Source organism: Malaya genurostris, chromosome 3 (assembly GCF_030247185.1).
Source record: "Malaya genurostris strain Urasoe2022 chromosome 3, Malgen_1.1, whole genome shotgun sequence".
In the NCBI taxonomy this organism is placed as follows: domain Eukaryota; kingdom Metazoa; phylum Arthropoda; class Insecta; order Diptera; family Culicidae; genus Malaya; species Malaya genurostris.
The window spans coordinates 27,750,071-27,769,519 of NC_080572.1; the positions used below are offsets into that span (position 1 = coordinate 27,750,071).

The 19,449-nt window shown below is 35.2% G+C and overlaps 1 protein-coding gene across 2 annotated transcripts in view; it reads right to left on the reverse strand.

Moving 5' to 3' along the window:
* Positions 1-19,449, reverse strand: part of LOC131437314 (sodium-dependent transporter bedraggled) — a 279,011-nt gene that overhangs the window by 5,665 nt on the left and 253,897 nt on the right. For both annotated transcript variants that reach the window (XM_058606583.1, XM_058606582.1), the window contains one exon: positions 4,174-5,011. In XM_058606583.1, the coding sequence (XP_058462566.1) occupies positions 4,174-5,011 (838 nt within the window). The remainder of the gene's footprint in view (positions 1-4,173; positions 5,012-19,449) is intronic.

Genomic DNA, 19,449 nt, shown 5'->3' on the forward strand with positions numbered 1-19,449 from the left:
CTTTCGGGATCGAAAACGGAATACCGGTAAAACTGAAATATGTTTATTTGGTAATCTGTGTACCCGATAAATTTATGTCGGGTCTGATTTAAACACAAGCAGTGTTATGGGACCTTAAGACCTTTCATTTGAATATTAGATGGACGAAATCGGTTCTGCCATCTACGAGCGAAATAAGTGACATAATTTTGATTTCATTGCATATATCATCCTGTAGTTCCGGAACCAGAAGCCGAATCCAAATGAAATGAAATTAAGAAACCTGTAGGAATTGTAGGAATCAGTTAAGTCATCTCCGAGAAAAATTATTAAAATTATTTTCCACGCACAAATTTGCTTATTTAGACAAACTTCTTCGAATTATATAAGAGTGTAAAATGTTGTGTTCTTCAAGAAATTATTGCTGCAAGCAGTATAAATCAATATACTTCATATATAATATATATGAAATTGTTTCGAATTTGAAAATACTGCCATATTTCTAATACATATTTCATGCTCGAACGATTATGTTGCCAAAAACAAACCGTGCTAAAATTGAATTGTCGTGGAAAAGGGTGCTGTGAACAGTCCTGTAGGTGCTAAGAAACAATAGCATAAAACAGTTTCTGAAAATCGTGTTTCACTTTGCTCCAAAACATCACTTTATCAGTTTTTGAAATGACTGAGCGGAAAAACTAACAGAAAAGATGATTTATTGGAAAAAGATATGCTCAAAGACAGGACTCGAACCTGCGTTCTTATGCATTCCGAGCATACACCATTTCGCGTATGCACGGAATGCATAAGAACGCAGGTTCGAGTCCTGTCTCTAAGCGTATCTTTTTCTAACAAATCATCTTTTCTGTTAGTTTTTCATTCATTTGGATTCTCCAATATATGTTTCCGCTCAATCGTTGCAAAAACTGAACTTAGTTATGGCGGCTTCACGTCAAACCAACTAAAAATTAATAAATCATCGCTTTATCATCAAGGGCGTAAAAATCCTACTGCTGGAATAAGGCAAAAAGTCGCTTACACAAAAATATCGATATCTTCGTAAAAAATGGACGGATTTTAACAATCTATGGCTTGTTAGATAGCTGTTACCGTGCGGAAACTAAGTATAAAAACATTCTGTTTTCAAGGTCAATTGTGACAGATATTGTCAAAATACTGAAAATTTTGACATAAAACTTCGTATAACTCAAAAAGTAAACATCCGATCTCAAAACCATTCAATAGCGTTCAGGGTGACGGGGAGACCTTTCATTTGCGGCTAGTTTGATCAAAATCGGTCCAGGAATCTCTTAGATCTCGACCTCTTTGTTGACAACACACATACAGACACACATATACACAGTCGGATCCGTATGGGACCGTGAGACCTTTCAATCTAAGTTTGTGGAAATCGGTCAAACCGTCGCTGAGAAAAGTGAACGAGATCCATTTTGGAATATATGACCACTGTTTCCGGTACTTCCGGAACCGGAGACCGGGAACCAGGATAGCCGGAATTGGTTTGTTTAGTTGCCTACTGATAATGGCTATCTATTTGTGTAGTTTTGAGACCAGTTTAGAATTTTTTTACGTATTTTGTTTCGCCGGTTTAAGTGACGGTGTACAATATTGAACACACTTTACCCTACAACTCCGGAACCGGAAGTCGGATCCGGTTGAAATTTAGGAATTACGTATTGGACCGTGAGACGTCGGTTTTTAAAGTGATTGCATAAACTTTCTATATGAGATAGGTAAAATCATAGGAATTGAACTTTTATTTCGGTTTGATTGTTTGATATCTACCTAGATTGAATCACGTAAAAATGATTCAAATTGAAGGTTTTATAATGCGGGTCGGTTGATTTAACCCTCACTCTAACAGATATTTTTATACCTTCGGTCTGACTGATTGGTCTGGCCAAACCCGTATTCATTTCCTATGTGTATTTTTACGCATTTCCATCATGCAATGATATAGATGACAACGGGCAAAATGCGATCTCTGCAATTTGTAGATCTTATTAATTGATGACCTAACCAATTAATTTCGATTTTACTGGTTTTGGATCCAAAAACGGTGAAAGTGATGCTTTAGGCCATGATTATATCAGCGCCACCTGTGAACATTTTTCAATGATATATTAGCAAAGCTTTTTATTTAGATTCAATCCACAAATCAAACCAATCAAAGGTTGAGTAAAACAGATATTTCATTAGCAAACCCTTGTTACCATCTAAGTAGATGTTAAGAATTTATGAATAGGAGTGATAAGCATCTAATATGCATCTCTAAAATATCGGCATATCACAAATAGTAAATAATATTCATCTAAAGCCTTAAGTCAATATCATTGACCTACCACAACTACGTAAAGAACTATCAGATAAAAATAAGAATTGTTTTTCTCTATTTCCAGTACATCCGAGGTCCGGTAAAACTAACGTCGCTATTTTCAATGTGCAACTAAAAGACCTTTAAATAGGAAAAGTATTGAGCTGAGTTTATATTTTGGTTTGAGCCCAGCTTAGATTTTGTTTTTCCTTTATTGCAGCGTCACTTTTGAAGACGTTTTGAAAGCGGAAGCGAGATTTGGGCAGAAAGCGCATCAAAGCATTAGATATATTTCTACTTGCGCACGGATAACGGAAAAGTACCAAATCAAGCATTTCGCAAGAAAGAAATTTTTTCACCCGTACTGTGCAAAGGGGTCAGTGTTGTGACTGTGATGTCCATTCGACTTTAAATTTAAATAACCAGACCATATAGTAGACCCAGTTACTGGGTCAGCTATCGGCGTCATCTCAAGTGAGGTGACGTTGAAAACGGGTACGATGGGAACGATTCTCAGTCCCTCACATAAGGGGCTGTCCATAAAAGACGTCACGCTTTTTTTTGACGATTTTTGACTCCCCATCCCCCCTTTGTCACAAATTGTCACAGAAGCAAAGACCCCCCACCCCCCCTAAGTCACATGTCACGAATTCAAAATAAATAAAATTCATCCCAATACATTCTCAATAAGCGTGACAAACCATACAAATATGAGGGAAAATCGATTTATTACATGCTGTCATGGATTAAAAAATATCCCTAAAACTACAAAATCATCGGAATTATTTTATTAATATCAATTATATAAATTAACAAAAGTATTTGGTTGGAATTGATGAAACATTTAAATCATCTGTTTTATTCCTCCTAGGGGTACACAGATATATTATTGTTTTAGGTAAAGAAGAATATTTCCTTAGTGTAGCATACAGGGCTGACAAAATAAAGACCAAAACCTCATCAAAACGAGATCACTGCCGGAGAATCTTTTCATGATCAGTTGATCAGTGAATTTTAAATCACATCGATCAATATCGGTACTGATCTTCCGTCACACAATGGATAGTGATTTTGAGCTAAAATGATTCTTGATTTATGTAAGTTCAATCATTGGATGATTCGATAAGCTTTGATGTTGGTGGAGGAAAATCACATATGATCAAGATGAGACATGACATGATCTACGTCAGAAATCGTTGATCTCCCGCCCTATTTTCAAATGGAGTACAATTGAATAAACTGCATCAGAATCAGATAAGAGAAATTCGTATATTATACTATTATCAATGCTAGAAAATCAAATTACTGAAAAAATTGTCAGTGCATAACTTAAGTTAAATCGTTTGAAGGCATCTTTTTCTTTTTTATTCATATTAGGCAAAATTTAATAATTTCGCTAATTTACTCGCTCCTCCGTGCACTTTTGCTGATCACAACAGAAATGATTTCCTGCATCATTCATTTCCGAATTTACAAGAAGAAGCTTTTACATCAACAAATACACGTTTTCCCTTAGAATGTAAACGTTTATTGTGAATTTTTTTTCAGGAAATAGGGCAAAGCAGTAATATAATTAGGTATTTCAAAATTGAAAATATTGGACGTCACATTCCAAAAACCTCCCCTCCTTCCCCCTGTCACAAAAGGTCACGTTTTATGAAACACCCCCCTTTCCCTTGAGGCGTGATGTCTTTTATGGGCAGCCCCTAAGGCAGAATGATTTTCTGACCCGAGAGGTGAATGGCGAGTCATGTGGCGCCATCTTGTTGAATAAGATGCAGATATAACAGTGCAAAGAATTAGCTAGAATTTTGATATTACATTTCTGATCCTTGCTGGTAACACCAGATTCAACATACCATTCCGTTTCCACTCCGGACGCAATCGAGCTGAACGTCGCCGTCGACAGTAATGACACCGGACTAGGATTTCTAGAAGATCCGAGTGAACTGGTTTCCGAACCCATTTCTCGATATCGTTGATGATGGTTATTGTGATTGTTGTGATGTTGCTGAATGAGGTTTCCATCATCAGTACGTTGTAAAGTAGATGATAAATTGCAGCTGCTGGGGTGTAATGTGTTCGTTGGAACGCTGTTGGTTCGGATGATGAGTTGATTCGTCGCGGTATCTCTCTCAGCTGTAATAGATACAACACGTGGCCGGTCTTCCGAGCGGCGTCCCGTTTGACGGGGTCGATTCATTTCCGCAGTATTGTGAAGGATTACATCTAGGGGAGACATTTGGTCCATAGTTTGAAAGGGATGTAAACCATCGATAATTGGTTCGCTGTTTGTGGCTAATGCTATTTGGTCAGTTGAGTGTGTAACGGTACTGTTTTGAAACTGTTCATGATTGTTTATGCTGGAAACGACTCGTGGTTCATGTAGTTCTGCTAGTTCGGACAAGGACAGTGTTGTGATAGAACTTAACTCGTGGTCTTCGAGGTCAAGATGATCGAAAACCGTACTGCGACTGGGAAAGGGATCGACAAATGACTGCACTATAGAAGAATTCGCTTTGTCTAGAACAGGGCTAGCATTGTAGGTGTTTTGGTTTGTCGTTTCGATGTCGATTCTCGCAGGTTCCAGTTGAATTGGCATCATAATTGGACGAGTTTTACGCATGGAATTACGAAGCCATGTAAAAGTGCGTCGTGGTGCGGGCCGTCGTTCGAGTGTTGAAATTGTAATGGGATCTGGAAAGAGTAAATAGAAAATGTCTTTAAAATTCCATCCCAACTCATTATAGACTTGATGAAATTGATTTTTAGATTATCAGAGAAAATATTTTTTGCATGTTTAATGGACAAATAAACAAATAAACAAATTAGCTGAAATTAATGGAAGTAGTGATATTATTTCGTCCGAGTCCCTATCCAAGTAACAAGTTTTGTTACTTCAACTTATTTGTGATCAGTTTGCAACAAAACAATTTGAGTGATTGTTACTTACATCTGTCGTTTCGTTGCAAGAACATACTAGTATAACTGTTATAAATGCGACTAATGGTTATTTGGCCTATTGGTTATTTAGCATAATGGTTATTTGGCATAATGATCATTTGCCATAACATTCAATTGGCATAACTGATCAATACATATACTGCTTAATAGAATTCGTTCTAATTTACTGCGATTTTGAAAGGTCTAATGCGGCTACGCCTCATCGTTGTTACTGATCTGCTGTCCGATCTCGCTACCGCTATGCTAGAACCTGGGAATTTGACGGTTCGTATTCGCCAGTCTGTTACTATAAGAGTCTTTAAAGGATAGCCCCTAGCTTTGGGTAATCCGGGCAAACGCATGCTACTAGACAGAGGTGATCTCAGCGGGCAAAGGCCGGCACTCTCGCAGCCTTCGACCACCTCGATCTGAATCATCTATGACGAACAGAATATTGTGCTAGCACTAAGTGAGTTGCTTATATGATATGATAGTGTGCTATTTACTACAGAATTTTAAAAATAAAAAGATAATACTGCTATTTCACCTAATATCATCGGAATATTTGGACCGAATATGAAATTCACACATTTCGTTCGAGTTTTCCTTGCAAAACATCACTCGATCGAAACACAAACGAAATTTCACAATTGATTAAAAGATTGCGAGTCCAATCATTATTATGCCAAATGACCTTTTGCCAAACGGGCCGCCCCCGTTCCATACACTTCCTGCGACGCCATAAGACTTTTACCAACTCAAAATATGTTTATAATACAATTTCGTTACCATTACGTTGCCGCAATCAATCAATAGCCGTCTGAACTATATGTATGCTCAAACAGTATGTTGCAATCTAGTTATAACTATGTTATTTTTGTTTAACTATATATTTAATAAGGTACATCGCCTTAGATCTAAGATGCCGAGGTTATTTCTTAACAGTAATTAAGACTAGGGTAATTTCTTGAATTATTATTGTTGTATTTGGTTCGCAAGTCGGAAGTCGGACCCGGATGAAATTAACCAGCAACCTATGAAACTGAAGGAACTTTTATTTTACCCTGTTTGTCGAAATCGATCAAATCATCTCTGAGAACATTGAGCGAGTCTCGTTTTAAACTTATTGACCACTATTTCCGGTACTTCTGAAACCTGGAACTTGGAACCAGTGTAGCCAAAGTCGATTCGTTTAGTAAGTAGCTAATATAGCCTACAAATTGAATCAGTTTTAAGCCAAATCTAGTAGATTTTTACCCTTTTTAACATCTAGAAGAATTTTACCTTTTTTTACATCGTCGTTCTAAATGACGGTGTGAAATTCAATAGCAATCTATTGGACTACGAGATTTTTTATTTTATGAGTGACATTATTTGACACATACTCACATACATACACGCACAGACAAATACATTGCTCAGTTCGATGATCTGTGTCGAATGATATAGAACAATTACCCCTCTGGCCAATTTTCACTAGTCAATTTTTCAAGTGATTGCATAAACTTTCTATATGAGAAAGGCAATAAGTGTAATGACACTAACAAGTAGGTACAAATTGAATAAAAGAATTAAAAATTATCATTTTTTTCACCTGAAAAATATAAATTTTAATGTAGCATTCCTGCACGCTATAAGTAATTGAACAAAGCATACTGCGAACGGAGCAAAGCCGCACGTACCGTCGGGGGGTACTAGTTTTGTATCGTCATTTTGAATTACGATGGAATGTTTTGACACTCATCGCCCTATAATTTCGGAACCGGAAATCGGATCCGGATGAAATTGCACAGCATATTTAAAGACAATGAGAGCTTTAATTTAAATAATGATTCGTGAAAATCGGCCTAACCGTTACTGAGAAATCGAAGTGAGTTCTGTTTTTGGGGCTTTTCTTCACTTTCGGAGCGCTTATATATTCACGAACTAACAAGATCTGCCAACTAGATGAATTTAGCAGTAAGTTTTAAAAAAATGTGCACCTCGTTTCGCCATCGCTTATGAAAAAATACTCATGAAATAGAAAATTTTCACTAATCGCACTGTAATACCGGAACCGGAAGACGGATCTGGATCAACTTTTCGGGGATTTTTTAAAGAATTTTAAGACCTTCTTAGTTTGTGAAAATTGACTGAGAAATTTCCGAGAAAATTAGGTGCGCATTTTTTAAATAAATTTACACATATTTCCTTGTAAGTCCGGAATTGGAAGTCGTATCCAAATGAATCTCAGGAACTTTGTATGGGACCATTACACCTTGAATCTAAGTTTATGAAAATCGGTTTAGCCATCTCTGAGAAAATTGAGTGACATTATTTGTCACATACACACATACACACACAGACATTTTCTGATCTCAACGAACTGAGTCGAATGGTATGTGACACTCGGCCCTCCGGGCCTCGGTTGTAAAGTTAGTTTTTACAGTGATTGCATAACCTTTCTATATGAGAAAGGCAAAAACATGTAAACATGTAGTAACGGGTTGCTACTTGGATTATTGCTGTTCTTTGAAATACCGATTCGTCAGCAATAATGTCATTCTTCATTCAAGTTTTTTATAAATTCCATTTGATTGCAAATCTCAATCTATAAGCCATTACGGTAGGTTTTACTAAGCATTTAGTATGAGAAAAGTTTTTGTCGTAGAAATCGCTACTTTTTTGTCGAAACGTATGATACCATAGCCTGGGAGTTGGAATTCAAGATGTGGACAACTGATTTTGAATCGAATCGAATGTTTACGATCTGCGGAAAATATGGACACGTGGATAGAGATATGTTGAATATTTTCTGCTTTTGTTAATTGCTTTATATTTGGAGCATGCTAGCTTAAGGGCTGCATGGGATTACGCGTCATGCTAAGGTTTACTATTTGTTACACGAGTTAGGATTGATTTTTGTTGGGGTACATTATAGGCGATCAGTGATATTATATTATGCTAATCTGTTGGCCTGTACGTGTGCGCTTTCGATAAAAAAAACTATTATTTGAAAAGATCAGAGTATGCGTCGTAATGATCGGCAACAGAATTAGAGCAAATTCAGCAGCTAGAAGTTCTATATGGAAGATCTATTATAGAACAGAAACTGGAACAAACGTATCCCCAGCAAGCCGTTCTAGTTTTATTTATTCGACCAGTTATTCTGTCAAATTTAAAACTGGTCTACGATGCCGTTCTTTTTTTTGTATATTTGAAACACGAGTAAAACACTGCTGGGGCTGCCAGTTTTTCTTGTTATAAAATCCAGATTTATATTTTGTAACTGGCATAAATTATGCTTCTAGAACTAAAACACTACTGAATATGCCCTTAGAAGGTATTGAGGACAATTACAGGACTCTCGGATGGTGATATTGTTATTAAATATAAATACACCATTCGGAGCATTCATCTAGGCGAAGACTATCGTTCTTATTGTGGCTAAAAGCAGTGGCGGATTCAAGCTTACTGTCGCTCTAGGCCATGTCTGCTGAGCCGCCCTTAATAGACGAAATTCGATTTCTTTGGATTCCTGATAGATATAACTTCATTTGATTGATGTATAATTGTGAAACAATACAAATAAATATAAAAAAAAACATAATAACTAAAACTTGTACATTTTTTTCTGGATTTCGTCCGAGCGAAACCACCAAGCTTGTCGTCATAATCAAATTTGTGAACAATTGCAAAGCGACGACCTTAAATTTTGCGTAGTCGAAATTTCTAATTTGTTGCCTGCTTTTAAATAGTCATATGCAGTAGGTAACTTCACCCAAAATAATAGGTTATTTCACTCGATTTATTGAGATTACGTTAAAACAAACATTCGGATTAAAACAATGCATTAAAATTTTACTATTTATACTCAAAACAAGAACACAGCTATTTCACATCAATCGTTCTAATATATATAAATATATATATATATATATATATATATATATATATATATATATATATATATATATATATATATATATATATATATATATATATATATATATATATATATATATATATATATATATATATATATATATATATATATATATATATATATATATGTCGACATAAATATATAGATGAATGTGATAGAATTTACTAATATTGGAATTGGAATGATGAATTTTCGCTTTAAGATATTAAAAATTTGTAAGTATGTAAGTAGATATTATTGTGAATAATGAATTTTATATACATAGATTTTTTCGATTCAGGTTAAAATTAAATTTTCTATTTTGAAAAATTTGGCAGGAAGTAGATATATTTATTTTGTCCCATGGGATTCATTTTAAAGAAAAAAATATCCAAACAAAAAATTAAGTTTCAAATGGATACTAAACATCTATTCATATATTAAGTTCATTCTCCTTGATTTTATTTAACACCGAAAACAAAATAAGAAACCACTTTTACATGTAAGATCAGCCTAACTAAAGAAACGCTAAGTAAACTGCTTAAAAATTTGTCAAGAAAAGTTTAAAAATTCAATATTTTCACATTTATCAACTATAAAAATATCAATGTTGCACATACTAATAATACAATGAATTGAAGAATTCATAGAAAATTATTTGTAAATTTAGAAAAAAAACCGAATCAATTTAAATTTATTGACATTCACTGACTAAAAGATATCCGAATAGCCCAACAATAAGCTTGGAAGTCATGGTCAGAGGATTACGCGTGGTATGCATGATGCAATTCAATGGAGCAAATGCTTTGTGTTACCACGGTTCGAAAATAAATCCAAGTCGCGCTGATAAATTTGTTACAAAACTTAAGATTAGGCAAGCGATTTGCAACTGCGACTCTAAACCTTAAGTTTATGTTGCGAATATGTCCTCTCCATTAATGGTACTTGAGATAACGAAAGGTGTACTCTGCTTTGCGGAAAGTACAGATCGCTTTCCAAATTAAGAACTTCTTAGCGAACTTTGGTATCTTCTGTATCCGGAGATTCTCGGGAACATCACACTTATCGTTGACAGTCACAAACTGACATACACATATTTCTCATCCATTACGCAGCATTGTAGTTTCGTTAATTCCTAGTCGTACGACTTCCGGGCACGACTTTTTGCGATCGTATTCTGTTCCTTGTCAAGGTTTGGGGACTTCTGGACTTCACACGTACGTAGTCCAGCTCATATTTTGGTGCAGTATTTTTTGAATGACGATGGACACGGACTTTCAAAACCTGCTTACGAGAAAAACGCGCCTAAAGTTTTTTGTCAATAAAATCAATGGAAAAAATTTGTTACTCAAAGGAGCCGCAAGGGTGTACATTTTCAAAAAATATTTTTCCTTTTATAATTTGTTATAATGAAACATTTCAAGAATTTTTTGTCAAGTTTTTACGCCAATCGAAGCAGAAATCTTGAGCCTGTGTGCCGAGCTCTTACTTCTTCGCAGTATGAGATAAGCAAAGATAAAGGGCCATAACTTGCTGAGTTTTGTTCCGAATGGCTTAAAAATTTCACGGAATATTCTTGTAAATATAATTTGTTTTATTATAAGAAAATATAAAGAAAAAATAAATGATTTTTTTTCAAACGTGTTACCCTACCCTTAAGATCGGTGAAGCCATCTCTGAGGAAATTGAGTGGTAAAAAAACAATGCGTTTTGTCGGTTTTCTCCGGAGATTTTTATTTTATCTCCGGAACCAGATGTCACAGCTAATCTGAATGAGAAATCTCATGAATTCGTTGGTAATAAAATTAAAGCCGGCATATCGATCACTTATCTTTTGATAGTGATTTTTTTAGGATGCAATAAGCCGTAGTAATTCGGAAATTGTGATTTACTAACAAGCATGAACAATGTTACCTATGATAGGTTTAAATGTTCAATTTTACAATCAATCAAAAATATCTCATTAACAAATCTCCATATTACTGTATTATTATTTTTTTTAAATCGAAGACGAAAAACAATAAACAATTATTGTTGTTTCTAGACCCGATTAGTAAAACAATACTGTTGGAATCCAGAGATGAGTATCCAAATAAGCTATTTTATTCAAAATCATATCCTTGGTTTCAAATGTAATGCGTCGAAAACTTTTCAAATATTTCGTTTACAATAAGTATAATTTAAGTATTCAGTTTTCTTTTTCGTTTTGACCACTTAACTTTGTGGTAGCTTACTCGTGCAGAATTTTTATTGCTCATCATTTGTTTGATTTATTTATCCGGTTTGCCGAAATGACAAATGACAATCAATGAAGAATATTTTCCTTGCTATGAAATTGAAATTGATTAAATTATCGGTGAATCAATTACTTAACTTAGCGCTTATTCATGCAAAACAAGTCTTATCGTTCTTCAATCAGCATCGCCTATATTGCCAATTGCTATCGATGGTGCACTTCAAATATTTACTGATAGTTCACTGATACTTGATCGCCATAAAAGTACAAAGAGCATTCTGATTGAAATTAGTTTTAAATTTCCTAATTTATCTCACCAAATATATCGATTGAATCTTACAATACCAACGAATCTAAATGTTTTCGTTATTTTCACGATACTATCATGAGGTTTCGTTCAAGCAGGCCATTGTGTGTGTCGCTCTCCTTGCTAGAAACACTTACTAATCAAGAGTTTCTACATTATTTTTTAACAAATTGATTCTGAATATTTTAACCTTATGATTGCCGTTTTTTATTGAAAAACACTGGTGGCGTGGATTGCTCTGGTTTTGCACTTTCAAGTAGAAATGGCAATGAAACACCGTCAGAATGTTGCATTTCTGCTCGAAAGTGCAAAACCAGAGCAATTCACGCCACCACTGTTTTTCAATGAAAAACGGCATAGGCTTCCCTGTATCTTTGCGATCATGAAATGTTTGTTTATTTATCCTTGATAACCAGTTCGTAGCAACTCAAACAGTGCACAGTGGTCCGAAATTGGAAATTAGTAGGGACGGTACTCGGAAGGCAAAGTATCGATACCTAGGGTATCGGGATACCGAAATTTTGGGTATCGATACAAGGTATCAAAAGGTAATAAAGTATCGATACCTGTAAGTTTCAATTGATACTTGCTCAGCAATCATTTCTACATAAAATAAAATGGTCGACTGTGGCGTTATTTAATGATGTACAGAAAGGTATTCCATAAATTTGTTATGCCAACAGAATATGCATATTTCTTGCCACAAAGATTGCATTTCACCTTTCGCGACTTTTGGTCCACCTCAAGGAATTTCCACGATTTTTTGCCACGTCATAGAATTTCCGCAAGCCACTTTGTGTTGGAGCCATAATGATTTCACATTTCAATTCCAATTTTCATGTCATAACCTTTATGTCCATACACGAATACTACACTAAAAGCCAATTCCTATTGAACATTCTGTTGCAGAAAGCACATGTTTTGTTTCTATTTCTTCGCGATTTGCTTTCGACTGATCAGTGCTAAGTTAGGCTGCTAGGCGCGAGATGGCAGTTCAATTTGAACTGCTTTAAGCACTGATGAACCGAAAGCGAAACGCGAAGAAATAGAAACAATTCCTATTGCTATTACTACTGGACCAGGGACGGGCGTAACGGAAGCACCAGGCTCGCGCATGTATTGGTATGACGTGGACTAGCCGTCGTTGAAATTCGTTCTCAACAATCTTGCGTCGTCCCATAGGCGCACTGAGAGAGAGAGTGCAATGAGTGTGATAAATTGAAATGATTGAATCCTCTGAGGCTCTCGTGTGCGTGTTTTGATGATGGTTTTCTCTCATTGCATTCTCTTTTAGTGCACTTGTGGGACGAAGCGAGAATTTCAACGACAGCTAGGCCACGTTATACCAATCCATGCACGAAGAAAAAAAAATTCTGTTGGGAACGGCTATAGCGTCGATGCCTTTCACGCAGTCCACCTGGGTTCGATTCCCAATCCCGCACATAGGCTTAGAAAGTTTTTCTGGCCCGAAGAGACAAATGATCTTAAGGTTAAAGCCTCTATAATTGAAATAAAAAAAAGGTTCCGTTGTAATGAGAATCAGTGTTTCTAAGCTCGCTCATCTTGTGAAGATAATTCTCACTTGTGTGCCATCAAAACATCTAAAACTCCCGTGTGCGTATGCTCCCCGTGGTTATTCCCATCCTTCATTTTGTTATCGCAGTACTCTGACGATGAAACGCCGAGCACTCCTATCGTGCATATTCCAACGATAACTCGAACTTCTGCTCCCACTCGTACTCTTATATCGTATTTGGCTTTGGCCCAATGCGCGAAGGATATGCAATCTAATCAAGCTCGATCATACTGTGATTAAAAACAATTATAATGACAATAATAAAAAAAATCAATAACAAAACATGTTTCATACAGCAGTTTCAAAAATATTTACACTACTTATTTGAATTTCATACACAAATGTAACAGGAGCGGAGTACTTGGCTTGATCGAACACAAACAAGCGTTTAAACTCACCCGGTGGCAAGAATAGAGCGTTCTACGAAGTGCTATTGTAGCCAACATCTCGGACGTTCGGCGAGTGATTAGATTTCTCAAGAACGGCCGATAAAATTTCGAGCATTAATCAAATGAAGCCTTCATTTCTGGATCGCAGTAAAGATATTCTGATCCATAATTTGTGAGAAAAAGGTACTGAATGAATATTTGGTTAGTAATGACAACTTTTTGTTAGTTATTCTTTTTAGTTGCTTTGATTTTTGTAGAAGGATACTTGCCACAGTTACATGGTTTCTCAACAGTGGGCTGGTTCAAAAGCTGCGCAAAAACCTGCGCTCATGTTACTGCTATAAATCAAATTCCTGTTTGATCGGTTTTGATCTAATTAGAACATGAAATTAAAACAAACTCTTTTGTCTCCGTAATCAATATTAAAAATATATTACTTTTTCGCTGAGTTTGCAATGCATATTCCGCATATTGCATATTCCGACATTTAAATATCATTATCTGCCAATTCATAATGATGTGTGAATTTAGCACAACTATCCAGCAAATGCGTTTCAAATGCTCAAGTCTCAATTTAGGTTAAAAAGCTCAAGAGAGGCAATTTTTCGCAAAAAAAGTGTCAAGATTGCATAAGAAATTTAATCCATTTTTTCATCACTGGCAATTTTTGACGTTGAAATTAGGCAAAGTCCCAAGAGCAAACTATAGTTAGTCTCTTTGTTTACTTTCTATTTCAATTATTACGGCAGATTCCAGTGATTCCCAATAAATGCCACAGTGCATATCGAAAGTTGATGGTTTTGTCCTGTTTGATCGGTTTTAATCCTGTTTGATCGGTTTTAATCTAATTAGACCATGAAATTAAAACAAACTCTTTTGTCTCCGTAATCAATATTAAAAATGTATTACTTTTTCGCTGAGTTTGCAATGCATATTGCATATTCCGCATATTGCATATTCCGACATTTAAATATCATTATCTGCCAATTCATAATGATGTGTGAATTTAGCACAACTATCCAGCAAATGCGTTTCAAATGCTCAAGTCTCAATTTAGGTTAAAAAGCTCAAGAGAGGCAATTTTTCGCAAAAAGGTGTCAAGATTGCATAAGAAATTTAATCCATTTTTTCATCACTGGCAATTTTTGACGTTGAAATTAGGCAAAGTCCCAAGAGCAAACTATAGTTAGCCTCTTTGTTTACTTTCTATTTCAATTATTACGGCAGATTCCAGTGATTCCCAATAAATGCCACAGTGCATATCGAAAGTTGATGGTTTTGTCCTGTTTGATCGGTTTTAATCCTGTTTGATCGGTTTTAATCTAATTAGACCATGAAATTAAAACAAACTTTTTTGTCTCCGTAATCAATATTAAAAATGTATTACTTTTTCGCTGAGTTTGCAATGCATATTGCATATTCCGCATATTGCATATTCCGACATTTAAATATCATTATCTGCCAATTCATAATGATGTGTGAATTTAGCACAACTATCCAGCAAATGCGTTTCAAATGCTCAAGTCTCAATTTAGGTTAAAAAGCTCAAGAGAGGCAATTTTTCGCAAAAAAGGTGTCAAGATTGCATAAGAAATTTAATCCATTTTTTCATCACTGGCAATTTTTGACGTTGAAATTAGGCAAAGTCCCAAGAGCAAACTATAGTTAGCCTCTTTGTTTACTTTCTATTTCAATTATTACGGCAGATTCCAGTGATTCCCAATAAATGCCACAGTGCATATCGAAAGTTGATGGTTTTGTCCTGTTTGATCGGTTTTATTCCTGTTTGATCGGTTTTAATCTAATTAGACCATGAAATTAAAACAAACTCTTTTGTCTCCGTAATCAATATTAAAAATGTATTACTTTTTCGCTGAGTTTGCAATGCATATTGCATATTCCGCATATTGCATATTCCGACATTTAAATATCATTATCTGCCAATTCATAATGATGTGTGAATTTAGCACAACTATCCAGCAAATGCGTTTCAAATGCTCAAGTCTCAATTTAGGTTAAAAAGCTCAAGAGAGGCAATTTTTCGCAAAAAAGGTGTCAAGATTGCATAAGAAATTTAATCCATTTTTTCATCACTGGCAATTTTTGACGTTGAAATTAGGCAAAGTCCCAAGAGCAAACTATAGTTAGCCTCTTTGTTTACTTTCTATTTCAATTATTACGGCAGATTCCAGTGATTCCCAATAAATGCTACAGTGCATATCGAAAGTTGATGGTTTTGTCATTATCCTATGTAAAGTGTTAAATGGGGATTGCTCTGTGCATCCTCACTCGGTAGCGGTCTTTTATATATATTCGAAGGATCATACATACTCGTGCGGCTATCATGATACTACTATACACTTCGATTTGCTAAAATGAAAACTAACCTGTGCACCACACTGCCAGCGTACTGAAGGAGTGCTTCCATTCCGTATATATTATATATTGGGACTATCTCTCTTGGAGTGAGTTCGGACATGACCTAAAATAGAGCGAGCTGACTCGCAGCAGTAACCCAATCGCAGTAAGCGTTTACTCCTACTGACTCTCACTCGTCGTACCCAAGAAAAAACACCGCTCGTGTTTAAAATGCTCCTTTTTGTGAGAGACTCATAATAGCGTGCACCGAGGAGTGCGAGTAAGATAGAGTACGTCTCGCACTCGCTCGAGAATGTGCTTCTTGCTCTATTAGCAACACTGGGAATTGACTTTAATCCGTTGCGGTACTGTAAGTATCGAGACCAAAAGTATCGATACTAACAGTATCGCTCTGATGTGATATCGATACCAAAAATACCCGATTCTTGAAAGAAATTATCGATACCTCAAAGTATTGACTCGGTATCGCATATCCTATGAAATTAGCGAGACAAAACTATTTTCGCTATTAAATATTTCTGTACAAACTCAAAAAACCCCTAAATGTTCACACTCTGTGGAGACCAGTAGTCAGTCGTCACTAGTTTTCGTTCTAGCCATCAGAAAGGATATAGCATCTCGGTGCAATATCCAAAAAGTAGTTACATAAATAGTGTAAACTTTGCGTCTGCTTAGCGGTTCAAATTGAACTGTTGGGCGGAGATGGCAGTTCAATTTGAACTGCTTTAAGCACTGATGAGACGAAGGCGAAACGTGAAGAAAGCTGATATTAAATATTATTTTTTTGTAATTGGTGTCTTCACAAAAGATTTTGTTTGTATTCAACTGGCGCATCTTTTGATGTAAGAGATGGTTAGTGTGGTCCATGTTTGGATTTAAATCTGAATTCTAACTTTCTTAATTGAATTCAAAAATTATTGCACTACACAGCAAAATTGTAGGAAATTTTATTTTGAGTAACTTTGCTGAAGAAGCCATCATCCTACCTCGTCATTTGATCGAGTTACATCAATTTTTCGGAGTCGCTCTCAAAATATCGACGTTGTTGCTTTAACTTATTTGTGAACAGTTTTACGAGAAAACCGTCTTCTAAAGATTTGTCGAGCTAATTATTGCGCACAATTTTACTCGACTAAGCTTTTCAATATACGCCACCATTCAATAGCTATGATTTTTTTTTCGTCAAAAACTAGTCAACCTTCTAATATAAATATTCAACAGATGCCAGAACGATAATGACTCATCCTCTACGGGTTCTGAATGGTCATAAAATAAGGAAATTTTGAAGAGAAATCTGGAAGGGTGTTATATTTTCTTAACTCATTTGATTTAGTGTTCGAATTGCCTTACAAAAAATTGAAAAAGTCATATAACTCTTAAACGCCAAAACGTAGCAACATACTACGATGGTTTCTAATGTGCCCTATACGTGTCTCATACATCATTTTTTCGAAAAATGATAAAGAAAACTATAGCCTAAAATAGATTTTTCGCTCAGCAATTTTTTTTTCGCTGGCGGCAAGAAGGCGATTGATATAAAATCCATTATAACAATTTTCGCAGTTTTATACATTTGTAAATATGTAAATATTTAAAACAAAACATGAGATAATAGTGGATGGTAGTTTTGAATATATTAGGTCTAAATTATCTTAATTATTATCAAAAACTAAACATTTTACCTATTCTGAGCGTCTCCTATTTTTCATTGTTTGGCAATGTCCAAATCGAGTTTGCAGTTATCAGTTAATCTATTAAAAACATGTTTGATATTCACTAACCGCGCTTAATTTTCTATTATGATGCTCTCTGAAGTTTCGTATACTATTCTTTCGGGTCAGTCTGTAAAATCATATGAATAATTTTTGTGGCACCGGGTACTAATAATTTATGAGCAGTTGGTGACCGTAAATACCAACCCCAAACAGTGATACATACAATGCTCATATTTTCTTAGTTTAAATTTGAAATTTGTTGAAGTGGACAGAATCAGAACTCATTGTGCCGTTTTGCAGTTGAATATCAAAAATTGAGAAAGATTGCACAATATCACAGGCGTCTTGGTACGATTAGAAAAAAATCTTCGTTTTTTCTAGTTTGCAGCTGGTTGTTTGAATGGTGGTCAAGCTAATAAAAATGTCTGTTGATAGCAATGCCATGGCCTACTTGTTCGAAACAACGGTATTAAACTGTATCTTATACTTCCAATCATTCGAATTCAATCAAGTCAGTCATTTTGGGATAAAATTAATTGAAATTGTTAAACACAAAATTTATTTTCGCCTGTAGTTTTCTTGTTCATCAGTATCGAACAAATTATGTATGAGAAACATATAGAGTTCATTAAAAACCTTTGCTGAAGGTAGTATGTTGCTACGTTTTGTCGTTTAAGAGTTATGGTACTTTTTCGATTTTTTGTAAGAGAATTTGAACACTAACATAAATGAGTTAAAAAAATAACACCCTCCCAGATTTCTCTTCAAATTTTCCTTATTTGATGACCTTTCAGAAACCGTATAAGATTGTTGAATATTTATATTAGAAGGTTGACAGTTTTTGACGAAGAAACAATTATAACTTTTGAATGGTATCTTGTATTGAAAAGCTAAGTTGAACAACATTGTGCGCAATAATTACCTTGACAAATCTTTGGAAGACGATTTCCCCGTAAAACTGTTCACAGAAAAGGTAGAACAAAAAAGTGACTTTTTGAGAGCCACTCTACTTTTATTCCGAAAACTTGATGTAAATCTATTAAAAGATTCAATTTTCTGCAACTTTGCTATGAAGTGTAACAAATCTTAAATTTATTTGAGAAAGTTAGAATTCAGATTTAAATCCAAACATGGACCACCCTAATGATCTTTTACATCAAAAGATGCGCCAGTTAAATACGAACAACTTTTGTGACGTCACCAACTACAAAAAAACAATAGTTAATAGTGAAAATATTTTTGTCTCACTAATTTCCCGTTTCGGAGCACTGTGCAGTGTTGCTTGAGAAGATTGTTTTTATTATTATCAAGGGGTCGATATTATTATTGTAACTGGTGGTAAATCGTTAACGAACGATTTTAGTGCCGATTTTTCTTCGGAGTGCCTGGTCGTATCGTCGTTGGAAACTTCTACTTACTGTGGAGAAGCTCTACCAACTAATCTACTCTGGTATATGTGAGAACACAAATAAAAACTCTCAAACCATTCTGCCTGGGAAATAAAGAGACAGATGGTTGCATTAGTCAAATGAAGATATGCGATGTGAGTTCAACAACACTGTATGAACTGAAATTTATACGTGCAACGTATCATGCACGTGTTTCACGCTATTTAATTTGGTCTTTTGGAGTATGTTCCCACATGTACCAGAATAGCTTAGTTGGTAGAGTTATTAATCAAAAATG